The sequence below is a fragment of the Bactrocera dorsalis genome, chromosome 3 (genome assembly GCF_023373825.1).
Source record: "Bactrocera dorsalis isolate Fly_Bdor chromosome 3, ASM2337382v1, whole genome shotgun sequence".
NCBI classification, from domain to species: Eukaryota; Metazoa; Arthropoda; class Insecta; order Diptera; family Tephritidae; genus Bactrocera; species Bactrocera dorsalis.
In genome coordinates this window covers 51,681,401-51,706,693 of record NC_064305.1, presented here as the reverse complement: position 1 = coordinate 51,706,693, position 25,293 = coordinate 51,681,401, and the positions used below count along the sequence as shown (strand labels likewise).

General features: G+C 32.6%; 1 protein-coding gene and 1 long non-coding RNA gene across 10 annotated transcripts; one reads left to right on the top strand and one right to left on the bottom strand.

The window, feature by feature from the left end:
* Window positions 1-1,470: 1,470 nt before the first annotated feature.
* Window positions 1,471-24,519, top strand: LOC105231036 (heterogeneous nuclear ribonucleoprotein K homolog). 9 transcript variants are annotated; one of them, XM_011212147.4, is made up of 11 exons: window positions 1,489-1,682; window positions 2,833-2,901; window positions 12,833-12,933; window positions 12,998-13,054; window positions 14,470-14,513; window positions 15,736-15,808; window positions 15,898-15,993; window positions 21,838-21,969; window positions 22,046-22,765; window positions 22,831-23,024; window positions 23,559-24,519. In XM_011212147.4, the coding sequence occupies exons 2-10, from the start codon at window positions 2,895-2,897 to the stop codon at window positions 23,020-23,022; spliced, it is 1,422 nt and encodes a 473-aa protein (XP_011210449.1). In that variant the 5' UTR covers window positions 1,489-1,682; window positions 2,833-2,894; the 3' UTR covers window positions 23,023-23,024; window positions 23,559-24,519. The 9 variants fall into 9 exon arrangements, with proteins under 9 accessions (XP_011210433.1, XP_011210457.1, XP_011210449.1 ...); XM_011212122.4 differs by having other exon boundaries at window positions 1,490-1,682; window positions 22,831-23,000; XM_049452892.1 differs by lacking the exons at window positions 1,489-1,682; window positions 2,833-2,901 and adding exons at window positions 9,931-10,099; window positions 12,627-12,698 and having other exon boundaries at window positions 22,831-23,000.
* On the bottom strand, window positions 2,613-8,992 carry LOC125777696 (uncharacterized). Its single transcript, XR_007422356.1, has 4 exons — window positions 8,671-8,992; window positions 7,442-7,644; window positions 3,481-3,620; window positions 2,613-2,748 (listed from the first exon to the last, which is right to left on the bottom strand). It is a non-coding gene; the product is annotated as an uncharacterized LOC125777696 (long non-coding RNA).
* Window positions 24,520-25,293: the final 774 nt, after the last annotated feature.

Sequence of the window (25,293 nt, the reverse complement as noted above, 5' to 3'; positions counted from 1 at the left end):
AGACATCTGGCGCCGCACTGTCTGCTTGTCTAGGTAAACAATTGCTGAGTCTGGCGCCGCGACTGTCTGCTTGCGTCTGGCGCCGTATAGCCGTATGTTCTGGTAATTTCCAGACGCGATATTCTAGAAGGACACGTCGGCATCAGCGAAAAGTGCGTGGCTATATAAGCCGTGGCAGCGCCAACGTAATCAATCAGTGCTAAGAGTAAACTGTTATAGTGTAGACGAGTTGTGAAATAAAGAGTTGTTGAATTAAATTAAACAGTGTTGATTTTATTTGTCAATCCAGAGATACGAACCTAACAAAGTAAACTAGCAAGAGTAAATTCGTAACAATACTTTTCGTGAAGTAATTATTTGATTTAAATTAAAGTTAAGTGGATATAGTTAAGTTTAATTACAGAATTAATTTGAGCATGGTGTTTCGTAATAACAGAACAAACTTGGTATCAGAGCTAAAGAGATGTCCAACTCCTCTCTCACTGGTTCAGTAGGTTTTGACGTTTATCAATTGGAAACGAGCGATGGCCAGGTTGAAATCTTACCAAAAAAATATGTAAACGGAGGGATTTGTTGCATCGTTCAAGACCACTCATAAAAAATGTAAAACAATGAAAATTAAATAAATTTGTGACATTTAAAGGAATTTGATGAAAAGTTTTGTTATTTTCAATGGAAAGTGATTAAAAACATTTAATGATTGAGAGCTAACAAGCTTAAATACTTTTATTGGGTATTGAAAGGTCAAACGTTAGTTGTTCTAATATACTTTAAAAAGATTTAAATAGTTTCTCCATATAATAAATATCCACTATATAGTAATTTTTATTCGTACTAAATGTTGGGTGTTTCAATTTAAATGCCCACAAATTATTATTTTGTTCGATCTGGCCATAATGGAAAATGTTATAAAAAACGCTAATTTTGAAGTGCTCTCACACTGGAATAAGTTGGACATCCCTTCATTCCTGCTTGGTATTATGAGTTTTTATGTACTGTGGTTGCAGATAAGAAAAATAGAAACAACGTCAGCTGCATACAATTTCATTGACTTGTCAGCATTGGAAATCTATTACATTATCACAGCTGATTTAGACACTACAAAGGGAAAAAAATGTAAACAAACAAATTTTTTTTTAAAGCAATGAATCTAATTTCACCGGAAAATCGACTTAACAAATGAAAAAATGCATCCACTATTTCTATTATATGGAAAATATTTGAAAAAAGGCGGCTTTTATTTCAAAATACTATATGACAATCTTTTCATAAATATTAAGCGATGTGAATTCTTGAATGACAATAACAGCTGTTTTTTGATCTTTCCAACGGCAGTCAGATCACTGTTGGGTTATGAAATGCTTAAATGTAATGTAATCTTTTAAAAATTTTCGGTCTGAACATGGTATTAGGAAATGGAGCCTAGTATTAATGTTATTATTTTAAGCAACTCTGACAACGGAATGCATCTCTGTGTCGGTGTCGCCATTTGCAATTCTTTTCGCTTGTATTTCGCATAGCTACATTTTCTATCGTCTTCTTGTCGACTTAAACCTTTGAGAATCTAGATTTTGATAAAAGTTGAACTTGCATTCATAAGTAATATAATTATAACGACAAACATATCTTGGTTGAACTGCGAAATATCGGTTATTATAGGACGTAGATAAAAATATTATCAGGTGAGTAACGTGAATTGCAAATGCTTAAAATAATAGGCGGTAGAATATCTGTAACGTAAGGAAAATTGTGAGAAACAAAATGGGGATGACTAAATTGTATTACTTATATTAGGTAAAAAAGTATCTTCGAAATATTTTAATTGAAAGTTACGGCAAAATCTTTTAATGAAAATATTGCAGTAGTGCGCGGTAAAAAAATGCATGAAAAAGTTTGTAAAACATCGACTTCGTTATATTTTTCATTAATTTAGAATAATATTCAAATATTGTGAACAATTACCATAACTCTCTAATAAATATATTAATGTCAATTAATGTTGAGTAATTTAACAAATCTAAGTAATTTTTTCAAGTAATACTATTCTCTCTTCTAATATTTGTAATTAAAGACGCGACATATACCTACTCGTATAAATAAGCTTGGTAATATTATTTTAATTATACTATTAAATAATTTAATCAATGTTGTAAAACTCAGAAAGACTGAATGATGTTGCTGCTTTATTGTAGCGTCGGTCGGGTCTATGGCTACATGGTTTTTGTTTGTTACCGATTCAAACTGTAAATTTGAATTATATAGAGGACCAAACTTTTTCATTACTACGCTTAAGTGGCAAAATCTGTAAATAATTTAGCAATAGGCTGGATATTATAAATGGGGCATGTTCTGCATGTTCCTAAGACATTTTTACTATAATCATTCTAGAAGCATTGGTAACTAAGATTCTGTCTTTTCCGTTTCCACCACACTCGGGTCTACGAAACCGTAACGGATACGAATTTTTTTATAGGGTACGGGTAATGTAATCTCATACCTCGAAAGGATTATAATTTGTTTAGGGTTATATCCTCCCAGCAAAAGTTTAGCTGGTGCACGCCACAAGTTTGGTTTCTATATCTGTATTTTTCTTTTTCTCCAATCTGGATTTGCTGGTATATGATATAGGGCTCCACTGCTGATCCCAGCAGAAAGTTTGCCTCTGCAAAGCGGGCTAGTCCATTTGACACTTCTGTTTCAGCTAAACGCTTTTTCAGCTATCCCAGTGCACAGATCTGGTGGGCCCGGCTGCAAATTGACAGAACCGCAAATGATATTTATCTAAATTGCTTAAAATGCATGTGTTAAAAAATGTTATTTTGTTCTTTTCAGAGACTACAAAGTTTATAAAAGGTTTTAATCTCGATAGTCAAGTCTGCGTCTTCACGCCAGTTATGACTAGTAAGTACGCTGTTTTACAACTAAACATATTTTTTATTTGAAAGTTGTTTATTGCAAACAGTAAAGATTATAAACCAACTCAATGTAACGTTCATACCTTCCTACTAAGTAGTTATAATTGTTTTATATGTATATAAAGACTCATTATTAGGATGTTTGGAACAACATTGTTCAATATTAATTTTCAAAGAATACGGGTGCTCTTTTTTCCTATGAACTATAATCATTTGCATTATTAAATTAGATTCGCCTATATGGGGGAATATTTTCCGCCGGTATGTTTCTGCAGGATATTTATTTACATTGGTTATATCTCAATATAACTAGTTTAAATTACACATATATTTAGTAGTTCAAAAGATACTTAAAGTTTCTTAATGGCGTCCAATATCATTTCTGTCAAATTCTGTATTATCGAATATTTAGGTTGTCCAAATTTTCGAATATTTAATATCCCAGTGCAAAATATAAACTTCTGTCAAAAATTAAGCATGTTATGTGAAACTTCATTTAAATTGAGATTTAACTATGACCAAATAACTGCACCAATGCGATACTTGTTTTTCTGCACATACTTACTTGGAACTTGAACTGCAACATTTTTGCGTCGAATGTGATCCCTTGCTATATTGCCCGAACATCCCGGACTCCTATATTTTTTTGTGTACAAGACCTGTTATGATTGTTACAATTTGATGTTTATTTCAATTTGGAAGATTCTAAAAGAATATCACAAAATCAAGAGATAGGAACTCATTAGTGAACTTGCTGAATTAAATAAGCCATGACATTATTATACTGTAATATAATTAATATACATAAACGATAGGTATATCGGCACTATCCTAGTTAAATGTAAAAATGAAAATATGTAGCTTTATTTTAACCACAGGAACCGAGTGCAATTTATTCCTAAAATGCTTCACTCAATCAAGTTACGAGTTTTTTTTTTTTTTTTTTTTTTTATAGTATGTTTCCCCATATGTACTATATTCTTCATCACAAATAATTTCAAAAATCAATATGTTAGGAAAGACCTTAATATGTATGTATGAATATGTTTATTTGTATTATTGTACGAACCTGTTATTAAATTGTACCCTTTCACAAATTATTTTCGTGTAGATAAGCTAGATAGGGACAGATAAATTGGTTAATTATTTCTTTACACAATATGTCTTCTTTTAATCCAGAAAATTATAATTTAATTAAAATCTTTAATAAGTTAAGTCCAGGATTGCACAGCAATCTGTGGGAAAAGGCTTAAGGCCCTGGATTTAGTGTATATCAGCAGGGATCACATAACCTCGCTAAAGCCCGGCAAACTGCTGGAACTGTTCAGGCTGCTGGGGCTCTGTGAGGTCATGTGATATAGGAGAGGGCACAGTAGACCCTGGTCGCGGTGCATTACCTCAATTAATAATTCTAATTCTCTAATTCTAACAAATAACACTAAACTTACTGAATTATTTTTAATTATATAAATTAAATATAATAAAAAAAACCTAAGTTTAATTTTCTTAGCTCGAATTTCAAACCTGTGATTAACAGAATCTTTTGAAAGATGAGAAAAGTTAAAATTTATTTAACATTTCAATTACAACAGGGATATAGGCAAGAATGCACATTTAAATATTAAATGGAATATTTTAACAAACTTCCCAAAAGCAGAATTAAACATTCCCAAATAGTTTCCAATGAGGTGAGAATGTTGGAATATCATTAAGTTGGTTGGTTAATTGCTTTAAATAAATTGAGTGACGAATCTCGATACAATATATCTGAAATCGAGGAACTTTCAAAGGTTATTAGTGTCTTCTCATTAATTTTTCTTTTCCAAAAGAATGGTACACATGTCCGTGTTTTATTTGAATTTGAAAACAAAAATCGACCGTTGTATATTGGGTCGACTTCTTAATTGAAGCACTATTTAATACATATTGCGTTCATGTTTTTAATGACAGTAAGTCGCTTTCCTGTATGATCTGAGCTATATATATAAGTATGTCGTAGATTGCTATTGAGAGTCAGTTAATGTAATTTTGTTACCATGGGGATAGAGGAATGAAAAAATGCGGACAAAAATGGGCAAACAATGACATGTATTCAAACTTAGTACATAGGTTTTGTGGGCACTGAAGGAGTTTTGTTGGAAAGTCACACATTATGATTGATTTATATATATATGTATGTGTGTGCGTAGATTTACATGAAGTATACTTTGGAAAACACTTTTGTCAACAGTCAGCAAAGTTGGGCGTGGCTACTCGACAAATATAGTATGGAAGTGGATATAGTACATAGTTAATTCAACGTATTCTGAAATCCTGTAAAAAGCGATATATTTAAACTCTTGTAACATTTTTCTATGGAGTACAATAGTTTTTTTACCTAACGGTTGTTTGTATCACCTAAAAATAATCGATTAAAATATAGGCTTATAAATAAGTATAATATGATACGAATATATTATATGTATATGATGAGACGACTTAAAATCGGAGTGATTTTCTGTCTGTCAGTCTGTCCGTCCGTGTCCATCTGTGCAAGTTAAAATGAATCTCGTCTTAATGAATCTTGGTACACGTAAACGAAAATCTATAAAGTGCTATAACTAAGCACTATATTAAGATATGAAATTTGCCACAGGGGATCGCAGTAGCAAGAGGCGTGGGCCCTCCCTCTTATAGCTTAATGTACATATGTCCTTAAGTTCTAGGTCTAGATCTAGATCTAGACCAAATCGAGTATATATTTTCATGACATTTCTATGTTCTAGAGTGAAAATGAGCGAAATCGCAGCCTCAACTACGACTATTTCCCATATAGCACAATTTTAAATTCCATCAGATTCTTTCACTTTCCGTTATGTAAATCACGCACCAATAAATGAATCGCAATTATTTTTTTTAAGAATGGTAGTCATGTGTATCAAAAATGTATTAAATCGGACCAATAATTCCCTTAGCCTCAACAATCGTAATAGAAAAATTTTCGAACTTTCGGTTGACTATAAGCATATATGTTAGTTATGTTAGCAAGTTTGGCATCGCGTTTTTCTTATAACTAATAATTTGCGCCTGAAATTGATAAAGTCGGGTGAAAACTTGTTTGTCTGCCTTTGATTTTGACAAGTTGTTAGAGTATGAAATGTTCGACTACACCCGAACTTAGCTCTTCCGTATTTGTTTCCAAATAAATTAATTCCACTTGGAGGCGTTATAAATTTATATATATGTGTTTCATATAGTGGAAGTTAAACTTCTCAAAAATTTTGGAATCGATGTAGGTATACGTCATCTTAAAACAAAACAACATATTCAAAAATTAGAGATTGTGTTTTTTATTGATTACAAATGCCTAGATCATCTTATATATTTGTATGTACACTGTTAGAGTGTTAGATTTTTGTTCGTTGTATAGACAGCTAGCACAGGGTTACAATTTTTGTAGAAATTATTGGGATACTCACCACGTATCATAAAATATCGTAAAATCATAAAATCATAAATTTTTATACTAGTTTAAAAAATTTGTTGTTGGATTACATACTAAAATAAGTTTACCCAAATACAACTCTGAACGCTGTGTTTTCGGATCGTTATAACTTATAACTTTATGAGACTATGTGAAACCCCTATATATATTTTGTTTTGCGGTCGAAAATATTGTATTTATAGCGTATATTAATACTATGTGAATTGTATAATTAATTTCGAATTCGGCACAAATGTTTTTCTTCAGCTCTTTTATGATGTGTTGATCACTTTTTGACATCAGACGTCTAGGAATACTTTTATAGGGCAATTTTGTAAGCAGTTTAGTCAATATTTGAGACATTTACAAATAAAGTTTCAATTTGTGACCAGTTACAATTCACAATACAGCCTCTAGTCTGAAGTCACAAAGTATTGTTTCATATTTGTCACCGGATAGAAAGCGGGTCACAAAACTAATGAGAAGTCTTGTTTTCCATTTTGAATATACTGCCACTTCACTTATAGAGATCATCATATATATTAATCGATTGTCTATTTTTTATATTTTGTAAGTAACTCAAATACCTAAAAGTTAAATAAAAAAAAAAAACTATTTCAAATAAATCTGTTAATTCTTCAGATTCAAAGCCAACATATTATTTTTTTATTGGCAATTAAGATTTTTGACAGTATTAAATATTTGTTATCGACCTCTAAAAAACGTCGACTAGACCTGTTCATTTTCAATTGAGAGATTTTTGTATTTCATTACGAGACAGAATTGCAAAATCGTCTCAAGTTGCACAAATTGTCTCTAAAATAAAATCTGAAATTTAGAGACTTGTGACTGTATCAGAGTACATAATTCTGGTATTAATTTAACAATCATTTTCATTTCTCTCCTGTCTTATGTTCTAAAAACTTAAGTACCAAGTTACATTTTCGTTATTTTTATGAGAAAAGATTCGTGATGAGAATTGTATAGAATTGAGTTATCCAAAATATGTCTAACCACCAAACCCGCTTAATAAATGTAAAAGTTATGATAGTGCACCCCTTACCAAGACAGTCGGGGCTAAGTAAACGGATCGGACCCGGACTTTTATCCGTAGGTATATTTTCAGGCGCTGCAACAACAACCAAAGTCAGGTTTACCTAAGCGAAACATTTTCAAACTTGAACAAGAGGCACACATTTTTAGTTTTGATAACTATTGGAAGTATCTTATATTTATTTATAACACTTGAATTATGAACTGAGCGACCTGAGCGTTAAAAACCAAAATCAAATATATCTGTTAAATTAAATACATCAATATCTAAGATATACATAATTTGTACCGTAGTCTGCAAGTTTTGTATGCAGTATACAAGGTCTGTCGCAAAAGAAACAGAACTTTTTAAATATAACTGTTTCTGGTGGCGCCACCTATTGCTGGGTATATGAAATAAAAAGTTTGATCTCTTGTTGACATTTCGTAAAAATTTTAAGACAATTGGATAACTACAATCGATGTTATCGATCGAAAAGTGACAGCAGCTTTTGGCCATCGGTCGTAAAATGTATTTTGAACAAAGAGCAAGTATTAAATTTTGTTTTAAACTTGGGAAAACGTTTACTGAAATATTTCAAATGATGAAAAAAGTTTATGGTGATCAGTGCCTATCCCGTAGTAATGTGCATGAGTGGTTTAAGCGATTCCAAGAAGGTCGTGAGGACGAGAGCCATCACCGAAAAAAAGTCGTCTTCAGAAGTCAAAAATAAAGACAACGCTGATTTGTTTTTACGATTCCGAGGGTATTGTACACCGAGAGTTCGTCCCACCTGGCCAAACGATTAATGGTGTGTTTTACCTTGGTGTTATGAAGCGTCTTTTATCACGCATTCGTCGTGCTCGACCACAATACCGTGAGGCCTGTTGCACGATAATGCGCCGTGTCATCGGTCGACGCTTATCACTGATTTTTTGACAAAAAACTCCATATTAACCATTAATTACTCACCCTACTCACCTGATCTGGCACCCTGCGATTTTTACCTATTTGGAAAACTTCATTTGCCCATGAAAGGACACTGGTTTCAGGACATTTCAGCTATCCAAAAGGCGACGACCGATATTCTCAAGAACATTCCGAAAAATGACCTTAAACACTCATTTGAAATGCTAATTGACCGGGCTAAACGCTGTATCGAAGCACAAGGAAACTACTTTGAATAAAAAATATTACTTTTGAAAAATATTAATTTTTTGTTGTTTTTTTTTAACAGTCCTGTTTCTTTTGCGACAGACCTTAAAATCCTTTATCTTTATTAATCAAACAAAAAACATCTCAATTAAGGGATATTCTTGTACTTGTGCTCTCAGGTAAATTAGAGACTGAAGGCAAACAGGAGGAGAGCTTATCCAAATATCTAGTATATACATATATACTCGATTATAAATACGCCTATAGTATAGCCAATAAATATAAGAATCATTTTCTGTTAGTCTAGTGTAATGCATTTTTAACAGTAAGCGTTTAACTCAGACGGTCATTTAAATAATTATCCTATTCCGAAGGAAGCTAACTGCAGTAGAGTTTTTCATGTTGGTGAAGCAAATTTTCCACAATTGGCTGAATTTCACATGATTGCCTTGATATAACTTAAAATTACCATAACTATCAAAGACAAGTTGTTAAGTTCCTTTTTATACAAGTCTTGCTCTAAATTTTAAATATAAATAATGTGAAAACATCAGCTGATATTGACACAGCTAAATGACCCTCCCAACAGACAAAGTTGCTTCTGAAATCACAAGATAATGGCTATTGCTCTATTAAATATTCACAACTTGAGACATCAGTAGTGTTTTCAGTTCTACTTTTTCGATAGAAGTTCTGTTCCGGCCTGCCCATCGTGCAATTAAAAATTCCCATAATTTGATTACGTTCCTTGATGTGGATATATTTTCAAACAATTTCCTTACCCCTAGAAGGGGGTTGACCGCAAAAGCTAAAAAAAAATGAAATAAAAAACACGATACACTGACAATATTAAATGCAACTTTATTAATACCTCCTCTCCTGCACACAATAATGGCGCGTGCATTCACGTACATTCAAATAAGCGTACACAAATTGTAATTACATATAGCTGCAGGTACTCGGAGGTTTTCTGTTGTGGTCTTTCAGGTTAATATATTGGTTGCGTGGTACCCGAACGTTTAACTTCCCCTGTTTCTATATATCGGGCAAGAATTTTTAATGATCTATTTATTTGTTAGATTTTTATTGGTCAGTTTGTGGTATGTACATGTCCTGTCTTGTGTCCTTTATTATCTATCCATTTGTAGTCTGTCACTGTTTTTTCCAAAATAACCATCGACAAATGTTCCTTCTCTGTCAATTCACTTTGGCTGATCGGGTCTGAATTTTTGTACATTGTAAAGTTCTGCAGTGGGAGTTAAAAATGTCTCGTTTTTGATTGGCCGATTTCCGGTTGCATTTGATGGGCCGGCATTTCAAAGCTTAAGTATTGTGCCAGGTTTTGCTAATAAATAAAGGCTTTTGTCTCGTCAACACGATAGTTAGTACAGACATTTCATTGAAAGTGGTCATCGGCTGTCTGGACTTACTCAAGATTTAACAATCAGTCTGTGAAAATTTGTGATAAATTTTATAAGTGTTATTTATTAAAAACTTACATTAATTTCAATATAACTGTTATACGAATAGAAGGTAATAACAATTTTTAAAGACGAAATTAATACGAAAAAGTGGGAACTCATTAATATTTTGTATTCGTTTAAATTGTTGCAAATTATCGAATTTAAAATTTCAAAAAAAGTTTGAAAAATCCATTAATTCAGTCTTGATTGGGATAGTAGTAATTCATATTTCATCGCTCATAATATATATTTCCTTACCTACTTATGGATGATATTTTCAGTTAGATTATTTTAAATCTGCTAATTTTGAATTTGATATTTTTATTTGCAAGCTGATCCACATTTTATTTGATAAACAGTTTTAATAATATGATATAATGAGATTTTAAAAAGTTATTTCGATTTTGCTAAATTGTTCAATAGTATTTTTCTGTATTATACACTCGTGACCACACAAACCTTACCACTCAAAATTTTCAAGTATTAACTACACTTTATAGCGGTAAATTTTGCGGTATAGAAATTTTTTATTTAGAAATAAGCCATATTTAGTCATACACAAATCAATTGAAAGTTAGCGAGCTTTACAAAATGAGCTCGAAATGTAAGAGACTGACATGCGATGAAAAAATCATATTTTTTATTTTTTTAATTTAATTTCATTTACACTATAATTGAAATTAATATTTTATTTTATTTTCTCTTAATTGAAACACAAAGTTTAGTCGGCATATCACAATAAAATCGGCCGCTTTTGTATAAACACAGAAAAGCTAATTTGTGTTTTACTCATTAAACGTAATAAATTAAAAACTATAATTATAATTAGATAATATAATTTAGTTTACTTATGCTTACAAAAAACATAAAAAAAAAACAAAATTGAAGAAAATCCCGAAGGAACAAAAAAGTTCGAAATAAAATGTAAGAAAGTATAGTGGTAAGGTTTGAGTGGCCACAAGTGTATCTTCTAATTAAGTGTTTCTGTTTGCAAATATTTTTTTATATTGGTGGCTTCTGAATTTTCTCTTATAAGTGAGTTTAGGTATTAGGTGTTAAAAGTTGTTAAAAGATAAATATAGTAAATATTATAAAATTGAGATACTATAATTTTTCCAATGAATAAAATCCCTTGCCAGCCTATAGAAATCAATTCCTTATATTTAAAAGAATTAAAATAAAATAATATATTAAGGTTTTATAATAAAAATAACAAAAAATATAATAGAATGTTATAACCATAGTTGCGTGTCTCTGTGAACTAGTATTTATTAAAATTATAAATTATTGCTTCTAAAATACATATTAGGAAATAAAATACACATATTTGTATCTAGATTGTCAAAGGCATTTTCAAGTAATTGTATAAAATATAATTTTGTCTTCAATCAAAAGTCAAAGGTATTATCAAGAGAGAAGTTTGTTTAAAAAATGTTTTCGATCAAAAAAATTTGGGACAACTTGGAAAAATCCTAATTGAATGTTATTGACACTTTGCCGTTCCCACGTCAATCGCTTTCACGTAAACGGAGCGGGTCGGGATTTATATTCGGCCAAAGAATGTGTCAGCATTTCCTCAATTATTTATACAACAATTAAATATTAAATTTTTATTTTGATTCGACACTATGCCGCAGTTGAGCTAACTAGTTTTATTTTCAAAAAGTGTTTCTTCGAACATTAGCTTTTTATTTTTAATGAGGCTGAAGATATATCGGAAACGTTGTTTTGGTTTTGTTTTGCTAATTTAATGTAAGCGGGCTTATTGTTGATTATGGCCAACAGGCACCGGCTGACAACCGTTTCCGTATTTTGCTGACAAATTTTTATAGAGCTCACGACATTGAGAATTTGTTTGCAAGGCGACGGTGATCAAAGACCAATATGTTCGAATAAACTGATTGCACCTTGTATGCTATAAAAATGGGTATTATAGCTTCCGTGCTGCAGAAGTTAATGTTTTTTCTACAAGCTACGTTAAGTATTCAGGGGTGTTGTGGAATCCCAGACGGATTTGCGTATTTGTCAGAATTGCAAAACAACTCTGATTTTAATTCTGTCACATAATCTCATTGAATTTTCGTCTTTTTGAAGATACGCAAAACCAATATTCGTATCAGCTGTTTACTAATGTGGTAAAACCAGCAATGAACAAATTTGGGAGCAAATTCTATTAAAGTTTTTAATGAGCTCCGCTACTTTAGCTTTAATTTTATTGGAAGAAAAAGGCAACGGAAAAATTAAAAGGCAGTTTTTAAGAGATCAGACTAGTCCACTCGGTGAACTGAAAGAATTGCTTGGGAAATTTAGCTTGGAATAATTTGTATCTTCATATATATGTTTATTTTACGAATTTATTTAACATTGTCGACTTACTTTATGGATTTATATAGCATTATCGACTGAATAAAGACGCACGGGTTTTAAATCAAGTCGATTACGCTTTGTAAATCTTCTTAAAATATGATTTCTTTCCATATACTCAAAACTAAGTAATTTTGTGTTTTATTTTTATATTTGCCCATTTAAAAATAAAGGTAAATTAATTCGTAAAAATAAAATAATTTGATTTCTAACTTACTTTTCAAATCTGTCAGCGACTATCTTCTTTCTTTGTTTCTGATAGTAAAACCGGTAAAATCTACTACTACTAATTTGATAGTTCTGAGGTACGATTATTTGTTTTTTCTGAACATTTTATAGCAGTTACTAACTTTAAAATTTCAATTTTATCTACTACATTTAAGAAACCAAAATCTTCCAATTTTTTATATAAAATCTATTTCAATGAATCTAATTACAGAAAAAATGAAGATGAAGCGAGAAAATAACGACGATGGCCCACATGCTGATAAGCGTAGTCGACGCAATGATGACCAAATACGTATCCTCATACCTAGTAATGTAAGTAGACATTCTGATATTCCAAAATTGTAGAGTCATTCAGCTTTAAAATTTTCAATTTTAGATTGCTGGTGCCGTCATTGGTAAAGGGGGACAGCATATTCAAAAAATGCGCACTCAGGTAAATTATTTTTACGAATTGATTTTTAATGGCTTTTGAAAATTTTATTAAAACTCCGAAGTGCATTGCTTCTATATGTCCCTCAAGTTACTATAAAATTAGACAATATCGATCCGTTTACAGTTGTATTAAAATAAATCTTATGAAAATAAAAACATTTTATAAGTAAGATAAGTTTTTGTGAAAATTTTAACACAATAATCACCACAAGATGATAGAAAATAAAATTATATCGAATTACAAATCAATAATGTTAATTGCTTAAATAACTGCAAATAAAAAGCAAAATAACTTTGGGTAACTGATATTCTAGCTTGATGAAGTTAGATCGTATCATTCTAACCATTTTATAATAATTATTGAATCATTTTTTTCTCTATGCTTTCCATACTTTTATTGGTATTAAAAGTTTTGGACTGTTCAATCTAAAAAGCATCGTACGCCTATTTAAGCTTAGGATCTATTTTTCTATTGTATAATAAGAAAAAAAATAATTTTACTTTTTTAATAAGCCATTGCACTTAACCTCATAACTAAATGAAAATTTTTCTCTCTTTTCTCTTGTCCCACTCTCTCGTTTTATGTAACTGTGTCGTACATATGCGACTCGAAATGAAACGATTCGATTCGATTGTAAAAACTCAAATCGTAAACGTTGAAATATATACGTTGCCGTGACTGCCCGCTCGATCGCCCATCTACTGCCTGATTTGATCTGCCCCGTACTGGTTTGTTCTCAAATAAAATTTTCAACGGCAAACCCAACAAAAAATACCGTATATATTATGTATATGTACATAAAAATTGAAATTGAACGATATAATGCCCATTCATCTGCCCGATTGCCCGCCCGCCTGCTCGTTAATTTGCACGCCCGATCGCCCGTCTCACAACTGAAATGGCCCTGGTCTAATCTGAACACCATCACCACCACCACCAAACAACTGTTTGGCCAACATCGATGTGTCTTCGAAAAATATATAACAAATCTATCTATATCTAAACTCTTTAAATCAACAAATCTGTTTCAACTCTGATATTCAAATCCACATTGACATTTTTATTGTCGCTGTGCCGTGTTGCAATCATTGCTCATCTGTCATTAAAAAAAAAAAAATAATAATAACAATAAAAAATAATATAATTGACTTAATTGAATATATAAACTGATCCACAAACAAAAATGCATTTCGTCTACGTACCAATTCACCAAAATGTGAAAATAATTCTCGGAATTTCCGGTAATGAAAATGATCACATTTTTAAAAATTGTGCTTAACACGAATTGACCAACATCAACCACTTGTACTGCTAAATCGTCACCAATATTGTACGCCACCAATGAAACAACCTGACCAAATGTTATCCGTAAACCTAACACACTGTGCCAATCAACCAATGAAATGCAAATGCAGTATAAAGCCACTGTATCTGTCGACGATTCTCAAGGCCCCGAACGGTAAACATTTATCCATTAAAATATTTTAGATTCCTTTTATCTAAATCGATGATTGTGAAATATCAAAGTAATTTATTTACTTTATCAGTACTTTAGATCTAGGTAAAATTTATGTTTAACTTTTTGGTTGTTCCATTGCAAAATTCCGTATGTCGTATATCGTACATTCGCATTTCGTATTTTTTAACATACTTGCACTCTAATCTCGTAATGGATTGATTTCTCTTATCTTATGCTAAATTTTGTTCCTTAAAGTTATAAATAAGAAAACTAGGTGCGTCTTAGGTACCTAAGTATTTGTGATATCTATGAGCCCATTTATACTTCCTATCGTACACACCGTACGTTAGTCGATTTAATAAACAAAACTAGTAATTAATTGTAAAAACCCACACACATTCCAAATTTCCATATAAACATTTTACTTGTTATTGTCTGCTGCGTTTGCAGAATGAAACTGAACTACCAATTCATGGACACCTCATCTAATTTTTACATTTAGCTATTTCTCAATAACTCTGGCTTAACTTGGTTTCATTTCCTCAGCGTCATGCATCAATTTTTATTTGTACCACTATTTGCTCCACCTGTCTATAAAAAACTCGACCACGAATTGACACCTCTGTACCTCCATTTGGCCCAAGCTAAATCTCCGTGTACATTTATCTGCCCAAACCAAACTAGTGTGTGGTGCAAACAAAAACATGCCAAGCTATGGTCGACCAAGATAAATGACTAGCAGTAATTGTGCTGCATGTACTTACATATATTGATGCTTGCATTCAAACCCATTTATTTTTAAATTTATTTATGTTCGGTTATGATAATAAATTTATTGTACAATCATTCATTAACAATCGGTCTTGGAGTAATTGTAAACATTTATTTTTGGAAATCGATCAAAGATTAATTATAATACTTATTTACTAACTCTCATAACCAACATTTTTTAACATTAACCAATCCAGTGCCATTGTCGATAGTATTGATGTTGTATTCATTAGGAGTTTGTGTCGGTTTGCCAACTATTATGAACATTTACATTCCTTTAACAAGTCTATAAATAATAAGACTTTTTAACAAGCAATGGGATAATCTAATTCCGGTCATTAGCCAGATAGAGTGAGAAGATAATTACTGAACGCCGCGCATAAACATGTAGAAGACAAATTATAGCTTATTTATCAAATAAATTTACTCCTTTCTTTCGATTTTCAAATAGCACCATATTGATATCATCTGATCTTGAGGCAACACTGCAAATTGTAACGGAGATGTTAAAATATTTCGAAGAGGTAAGCTGAAAGTGTTTCCATTAAATAAATTTTAGGAACAAAATTGTATATGTTTAATTTGTATTAACCGAAATGAAATTCATTTACAGCGCGATGATGAGGTCGACGTGCGCCTACTTATTCATCAAAGTCTTGCTGGATGTATTATTGGCAAAGGTGGCCAAAAAATTAAGGAAATTCGAGATGTAAGTACACAAAAATTTTACTCTATCCAAGAACATAGATTTTTAAGTTTTAGAAACAGAAAATCTGTGTCTTTAATTAGTGCTGGAAATATTAAAAAACTTCCGAGGGTACATTAATAGTTAATTTCAAATCTTTGGAAAGTTTACAATAAGTTTTTAGTGCGGCCAAACATATGTATCTGTATCCGCTGCTATCATTTAACTTGATTTCGCTTTTTCATAATGTTTTTGCCATTATTGCCAGAAATTGTTAGCAAATATTTTTACAAAACTAATTTCGGTTTCAAGAGGTCATTATTGACGCGATTGGTGAGCTTCAGATCTCAATTTGCTTCGGCTGCACCGAAAGCGTGTAAGAGGATAAAAATATATATCTTAATTTTGATCGTTCAGTTTAAGTGGCTGTTATAAGCTATAACGGGTCCAATCTAAGCAGGTTCCTCAGAGATTGTACAGATACCTTGGACAATAACCTATGACAATTTCGTGAAGATACCAAAAAAGTTTTCCCTACAAGGACTTGAATTTGAACGGCCATTTTGTCTGAACAATTTGTACGAAGATTTTAGCGTTGTCTGGGGTAATAATCTAGATCAACTTTCGTGAAGATACTTTGTCAAATAAGAAAGTTTTCCACACAGCTGATAGTAAGTTTTATAATATTATATTTTCAATGAAAATGTATGGAAGATAAACATTGCGGTTGTTAGCCGCCCAATAGTTACAAAACCATTTTTTATTACAAAAACATATCAACATGCTATTTTTAAAACTGCACATAACATAAAACTTCTTGTTTTAGTATTGAAAATTTTAAAAACAGCTGCCTGTGTAGCTTGATTTTCATTCACAATAGATTAAAATAGGCCATTTTAACAATGTTGCCAACGAAAATGCAGCTAACTCTATAAAATTTTGAGGATTAAATGGGAGTTAGCAACGGAGTTATCTTCACTAACTCCTGAATTAATCCGGATTAATGCAGTGAATCCTGATTGACGCTGTCGCCTGCCAAGGCTATAAAATCACTATTTATATTAAGATTTCCAATTTATATTTAAATCCTCAATTCTGAACCAAATTTCTCGAAACTTAATATCAGTCACAATGTATATATATGCACTGCACATACATACATATGTATGTGTGTGCACGTACAAATGTGAAACATATGTACATGCACTTCTTTGGTGTAAGTAAATCCATATTTAATTTAATATTGCTTGCAAAGAAATTCCCAGCTGTCGTTTGCCACTCGCCACGCAACGGACCGAGACTCCTTGCTTAATATTTGGATTTACAATTATTTGATCCTAACGAATGTTGAACAGGTGCTGTGTTTAAACTAAGCAAAAACATCTGTCCTTCGAACTCATTCTTCGCCCTATTCTTGCTTAAGCGTATTTTCAGTTTTAGGCACAAATGCACAGATAAACTAAGTGTGTGTTTATACTTGTGCATGTGATGGGTAGATTTTCAAAGATGCGTCAAGCGACAGATGCGCATTGGATTTATGTATCCTATTCATCACTGATCGAGAAATGCATTTTGTGAAGAACTTTCGTATCTGCCTTTAATTATACCTTTCATGAACTTGAAATGGTATGAAAAGATTAATATTAGTTTTATATCAACAGTACTGTTATGAGTATCGACAAAAACCCGACATATGTATATAATATTGGTGATATACTAATATATCATATTAATACTTTTTAGGAACTGTTCTGATCGAAACTTTGCACCTTATATAGGGCAAACCATTTCAAAACTCAAAAGATGAAAATTGTTTATCTTTCAATCGAGGGTATAAATGTTTTTTCTATATCCTAAGTAAACGAATTATTTTTGTTCTAATTCGCTTACCATAGTTTAAAGAACCTTTACAGCTGCATTTAGCATCTGCTTCAAGTCAAACTTGGGATTTCATATTAATTTATGTTGTTTAAGAGTACTTTGGCGTTAAAATTTAGATCAGATTACATTGTTCAACTCGAAATGCTTTTCTCCCCATAAAATGATACACTGGTGAATTTTAAGTAAACTGCTAAATTGAATCCGGATGCATTCTTCCCCATTTCCGCTTTGAATTCTCTGTTGAAGAAATCAGTAGACGTTTCTGCACATATAAGACTGTATTCATAATTGAATGTACAGTTGAGTTCTCTTCGTTTAATATTTAATATGTACATATGTATATGTATGTTCCCTTTGATTGAATAGTATGCGGCTTAAATGCTTTTCTTTATTAAAAATTACCTATACATTGTAAGAGATTGCTTAATTATAATATTATTATTATTCCATTTTGGAAGAATTGGCATATTTAGGCGGTCAAAAAAATAGTAATAATTTAGGTGAGTAAATTGTTGGTAGAAATAATTATCAATATTAAAGAATTTCGTGGAAAATTACATTCAAATATATAATGTACATATATATACATGTATACGAGGTGTGTTCAAAAAGTATCGTGAATTTTGTGTTTTTTCAAAAATTATTTATTTATTCATGAATATCTATTTAATCTCCTTCAAAGTAATCCCCAAGAGATATTATACACTTATGCCAACGGTTTTTCCAATATTCGAAGCACTTCAAAAAATCATTTTTTTTTAATCTTCTTCGGCTCCTCCTTCGATGCCGTCTTTATCTCGTCAAGAGAAGCGTAACGTCGTCTTTTCATGGGCCCGTTCAGTTTAGGGAACAAGAAAAAGTCACAGGGGGCAGATTTGGGGAATACGGTGGCTGCGGCATCATTAGTGTGTTGTTTTTGGCCAAAAAGTCGCGAACAAGCAACGATGTGTGAGCAGGGGCGTTATCGTGGTGCAATTTTTTTGATAGGTAAAAATCGAAGACGATCCAAAACACGTGCAAGCAAAGCAGCTGTTAACAATTAAATGAACATTCAAAATGGCCGAGCTTGTCGGCATAAGTGAGTGACATGAGTACCAACATAACGCCACAAAAAATTCGAATATACGTAATCCGCGAAAATTCAAAATTCGCGATACTTTTTGAACACACTTCGTATGTATTATTTTCATTTTAATTTCTCATTTTAATTCAAAGAATATTTTTTAGGAACCACTGGTGAGTAAACTTCATTGTTTGCTTTAGGTCATTAATATGTTGAAAGATCCAAAGAAGATATCTTTTTTCATGGGCATAGACTGGATAATTCCAAGATATACAAAACGATCTATGTTTTCTTAATAAAGACATTGGCCCCCACTATAAAATTTCTAACTTCTTTAAAATTTTCCCTTTCAATATATCCCATTGCTGAAAATTTTTGAATAAGATATTCACAAAATGATAAGAAAATTTGTTATTCCAAATAAATATTTAAATAAATCCAGATGCGCTCCTCTTAATTTTGCTGCCTTAGTAGCTCACATTTATGAAATTACAATAGCAAGCGATGAGCTATTTATTTATTGTGGTACTTTTTACTTATTGCATTTTACTTATGTATATAAACGTATCTGTAGGAGAAGGCATTAAATAAAGAAACTGAAAATTATAAATCCTAAACTATATGCTACAGAAAAAGCACTACTACTATTTTGACCGTAACTGTATATATTATGCATATACATACATATATCAATGTGTGTTTGTGGCAGTGTGCGTATCCGCCTCTTCCTGTGTTTTTAAGGTTCAACAATAATTGAACGACAGCTGGTGGACGTGTACAAGCGAATTCGCTGGCAGTTAAACAGACTACCTGAATGACTTAAATATCTGCCGCTGATACCCACAAATACATGTTCTTTTCCCCCGCATATTTCTACAGCTGTAATGATATCAATTAGGACATTTTTAATTTTTATTAGATATTTTCACGAACATATGTACATATAAATGTATATACATATGTATGTGACGTTGAACATAAATTCTCACTGAACAGCAGTAATTATAACATATTTGTGTACAATAGGTGAACACGAGTGTATTTTTGTCCCACTAAGCTTTAATTGCACTACTTTCTAATCTCCCTGAATTTCTTAGATGGTGTAGATAAATAAACACTAGATATATATAGTATATAGATAGATGCACGTAGTAATATATTTCTTACTTCGATAAATTCGGCATTCGTCTTTTTTTTTGTCTTCTGGCATTGTATTTGATAAGTTGCTGATTTTAAGTGTCAGTATCACTTTAATTTTTCATACAATGTTGCAGGTAGGTGAGTTTATTTCTATACAATATATGTATGTACCTACATCGGTAGTAAATATAAAAGAATATGCACATCCATATATATATACATATACGTGAGTACGTAGGTAAATATTCAATAAAATACGAGAAACGAAGAACTGCGCATGTGTTTGCCGAACACCGGTTCCGTTGCGTGAGGCAGTCACACAATCGTTTATATGTGTTTATTGTTCGGTTGATTTTGTCCTTTTTGTCCTGTGAGCATGGAGTCACGTTAGAGAGAAGAGACTGCCTGCCTGCTGTCGTGGTGTGAGTGCGTGGCCATATCCATGTCTATATTTCGAATGAATTTCTGTTGTGTGCGGTTTGGGTATGTGTGTGAAAGTGTTGTGTCATTTACAAACTCCATCATCCATTCGGCCCATTATAAGTATGTACTAGCATGGATGGAATTTTATGTGTACCATGCGAATGACTCTTCCTGTCATGTTGTGCTGCTTTGGTCATTTCTCAGTATCGTTCTCCCCTATGAGTTGCGTGCGCGTGGATATTAACAGCAGTCGGCGATAACCATTGTCAACGCTGACACAGCGTTTTGGCATTTATGAATTCAGTCCAACTAGTTCAATATTAAGATTGGTCACGGTAACATCATACTTCGGCATTTCGGTAATTGTATCCTCGTCTGAACAGTGATGTCTGCCTTTAGTTTTCGGTCATCGCTCTTTATACTCAGTTGTATATATTTGAACTTTATTTAACGCGAATATATTGCGAATGTGAAAAATGCTCTGCCTGAATTAATCAATAAGATGGATGGTTATTAGTTTACGAAATAAATGTTAATAAAATAAGGATGGAAGGAAAGAACGGTATGTTTCAGACGGCTGTAATAGTGCTATGATGACGGAAGGGATGACACAGCCACTTCAGTTGTTAACATTACATCCAATTGTATTCCTCGGTGTATAATTTCTGGACTCACATGTATTGGTATGATTGTGTTTAGCTCGATATGAGTATGTATTCGCGGTTATATGTAGATTCTGTTCATAATTAATAAAATTGTTTTGTTACATGCTTATATTGATGTGTGAAGTGTATAAAAGTTTGTTTGACTGGTTGAGTATTGGTTGGTAGATACTGTAAGGGCGAATAAAAAAGATTTTTAATTCACTTTACAAGGCTGTGACTCAACTGTTTAGCTTCGTGTGAGGTTTCGATGTGTAAAATTGTCGCCTTTTATCCGTCCGTCCGACCACCCCGACCACCGTATTTAACTATTGACTGTTTCATTGGTCAGCCTCTATTCTGCCGTATTATTTCGCACAGTGTCAAGTTCCAAATAAGAAAGAGAGAATGTAGAAAGTACTGACTATAAATATATAGTTTTGAAATGATGCAATAATCCGTATGTAGTAGCCACTTAAGTACAAAGGATATCAATATTTTCAATTCCTTAAGGACATCTTTAACATGACACACAGTTTGACTGACGTTCTTCGGAAATAAATGTTGAAAGGAGGAGGTAGCTCAATGTTACCGGAATGGATCCGGATTTCTGTTTAGTCTATCAAATCGTCAGCCCTCTAAAATTATTTGGCCAATGTTATTCAACTCTCCTATGTGTATTTTATTTAAATTAATAGTAATTGAATATGTCCTTTTCAGAAAATCGGATGTCGTATTTTGAAGGTATTCTCGAATGTTGCCCCACAAAGCACAGACCGAGTAGTACAGACCGTCGGAAAACAATCGCAGGTGATTGAAGCTATAAGGGAGGTGATTACGCTGACACGAGAGGTAAGATTGGTGTTTACGGTTGAATAATAAGAATCAGCTTATTATATAAATAATATATATTAATGAATAATTTCAGACTCCTATTAAGGGCCCAGTACACAATTATGATCCCACCAATTTCGATCGTATGTACGCGGATGCATATGGTGGATATGGATCCGGCGGTGGTGGTAACGGCGGTGGTAACAACCGTCAATCACGTGGTGGTCGTGGTGGTGGCGGCGGCGGCGGTGGTGGGGGTATGGGTAATGGAGGTGGCGGCAATTTTGGCAACGATCGTGGAGGACGCAATGACCGTAGCCGCAGTGGTGGCCGCCGTGACAACCCATTTATTAATCCATGGGCTAATGATGATGGTTTCGGAAACAATAACGGTGGTGGTAATTTCGGCGGCGGTAACTTTGGTGGTGGCTTCGGTGGAGGAAATTTCGGTGGTAATGGCGGTGGAGGATTTGGAGGAAATAACGGTCCATCCGGTGGCAATTTCGGTGGCAATAGCGGTGGGTTTGGTCCGGGAAATCAGGGCAACTTCGGTGGTGGTAACCCAGGAGGTGGTTTCGGTGGCAACCAAATGAATAGTGGTGGAAACTTCGGAGGTGGGATGAATCAAGGCGGCGGGTTTGGTGGACCAATCAATAATAATGGCATGGGATCTGTTGGTGGTGGCATGGGATCTGGCGGTGCTGGAGGCTTCGGGCCTGGCCCAAACAATAATGGGCCTAATGGTGGCAATTCGGGAAATCTTCCAAATGGCCATGATCCCAAAAACAGCACGCAAGTTACAATTCCAAAGGATGTGAGTATATAGTTATAAATATCAAAGCCTTAATAGCTCCTAAGGAATATTTTTTTTTTTAATAGTTGGCTGGTGCTATCATTGGAAAGGGCGGTGGCCGCATCCGACGCATCCGCAATGAGTCTGGTGCCTATATCACAATTGATGAACCATTACCCGGATCAACCGATCGCATTATTACCATTTCCGGTAACCCAAAACAAATCCAAATGGCTCAGTATCTTTTACAACAGAGGTTGGTGTCCAACACATCCTAAAAGTATGAACACATTCTCTAACTCATGATTTTTTGTTTTTTTACAATACTCATACATTGTATCATTCATTCATTGTTCTTTTAACGACAAAAAAACCATACTAATCCATAAACATTGAATAATTGTTCATCTAATTCATTTATGTGTACTAAAAAAGTGGTGATTGTGGCTAAAGGGGTGAAAAATGTGTTGTTAAATATGGTATTATCGCTTAAAACGCTTGTGTAACTACATATTTCGCTAAACTAATTTTAATAAGATACATTTTGCATGGAAGACTAGTGATTTTGTTGTTTTGTTTCACGAGTAACAATAAATCCCTTGTCTTCTTACAAAGTGTATTGACGCCTTCATTCTATACATACGTTTAAAGATATATAGCAAATCGGTTTTTTTTTTTTACTAAATGGGTGTACTCCAGTGTGTTAAAATAATTTGTGCATATGTGTGATATTAATTTATTTTAGTATTGTTAATGTGTATCTATATGTTTAAAATACATAATTATTAATAATTATTTTATTTATGTTTTGCAGTGTGCACGAGAACAACAACGGCAGGCGTAACTTCTAAACCAGATGCCGTCGAGATATGGCCAATAACACGGCGCCAGCATATATATCATATATACGCAAAAATTTAACTCTAAGACTTACAAGCTCCTTAAATTTCATTAACTGTAGAAATTATTTGAATATGTGTATGCCACAATATTCCTTTTTAATTGGAACTAAACGAACAATTAAAAAGACCAAACAAGCGAATAACACTTATTTATGAAATATAAAAGAGTTGTCGACCTTTTGTTTTGATAAATTCCCACCAGTAATTTTCTAGATTATTATCGTAGCAGCTAATACTAAGTAAATTCAAAATGAATGGATGTATCAAGAATATGCATAATTGTAAAATATCCAGTCCTACCGAATAGGGTGCCTCAATTAAATCCTAATTCAAACGGTAATTGGGCCGTTTTCATCGATTCGAATTGGATCTTGTAACTTGAATACTTGTAACGAAAATAATACTTGTAATCTTCGCGTAAATTCTTAATAAACGTGTGAAGAGCATTACTTCAATACATGCAAGATATCTAGTATGGTCCGATAAAGTTAAGAGTATATATTTTGTTCTTCCTAACTTTCGACGAATACTACTGAGGTGGGTACGGACTGACATTGATGCACAACATTTTTGACAGGATTGTGAAAATAGAAGAACTATACCAAATAGATTAAACACTAACTGCACTAGTTGTATGGACTACTAAAATTAAAGAGGAGTTTACGTAGTTATTAGCAGTTTCATTTGTCGAAACATGTGCGTAAAACCAACAATTTACTAACAATATTATAAAATATTATTTGTAACGCTTTGGTCTGCTATTTTTCTTATGGCTATTTTATTAAGTATATAGGATTTAAATTCTATGCGTATAAAGCGGATTCTGTAAAATTGTAAAATCATATAATAAAGATACAAACATAAATAAGTAAACTTTTTGAAATTATTTTGATTAGTGTGTGCATCACTTTGGTGTTAAATTCAAATATTATAAATTTTGATATTGTGCCTTAAGATGCAAACATAAAGATTTAAACGCTAAGAGCATATTCTCGTTGTCAATTTAACTCTTTCAACAGCAGCGGTCTGAAATTTGTACCGCTTAGTTTTGATGACTTTCGCACATGTGGTATATTATTCATATTATTATAACGGATTAATGGCACCATCATGTCAGATGTCCGGGTGCAGTTTCTCTGTTTTTACCCGTTTTGTCGTTAATTTCACGTCATTCTTCTGAAAGTTGTGCATCTAAGTGGAATACGGTGCGAAAAAGTGCAGAAAATAATTGTATAATAATATATTGGTAAAAAATATTTTTTTTTTTTTACTTTGGAGCATACTGTTAGGGTAACTATTCATTCATTTTAAAAATGATGCGGAAGTGCTGTGGTTATGAGTAGTAATTTTAATAGTAGAACTCATTTGAAACCACCGCGATTTTTGTACTGAAAAATATTTTATTTATTTTGTGAAGAGAAAATATGGACAAGCGACGAAAAAACATCCGAAGACGATGTGCTTTGTGCAGTACATCCAAAAATCAAGTATGTCTATCGAAGAATAAAACATGTTTCCGAGAGTATCAATCATAGAGTTGGCAGCACTGGCGGTATTTAATTTGAACTACACGAATTTTCTAAATTAACGCTATTATTGTTTTGTTTTTTGTTTGTGTCTAGAATAATCCCAAAATTTCAAGCAACC

Bases quoted from the DNA above. Each gene is read 5' to 3' on its own strand.
- LOC105231036 (XM_011212122.4), top strand. The intron at 14,514-15,735 runs GTAAACATTTAT...ATTTTCAAATAG, and splicing joins GATTCTCAAGGCCCCGAACG to CACCATATTGATATCATCTG. The intron at 15,809-15,897 runs GTAAGCTGAAAG...ATTCATTTACAG, and splicing joins TGTTAAAATATTTCGAAGAG to CGCGATGATGAGGTCGACGT.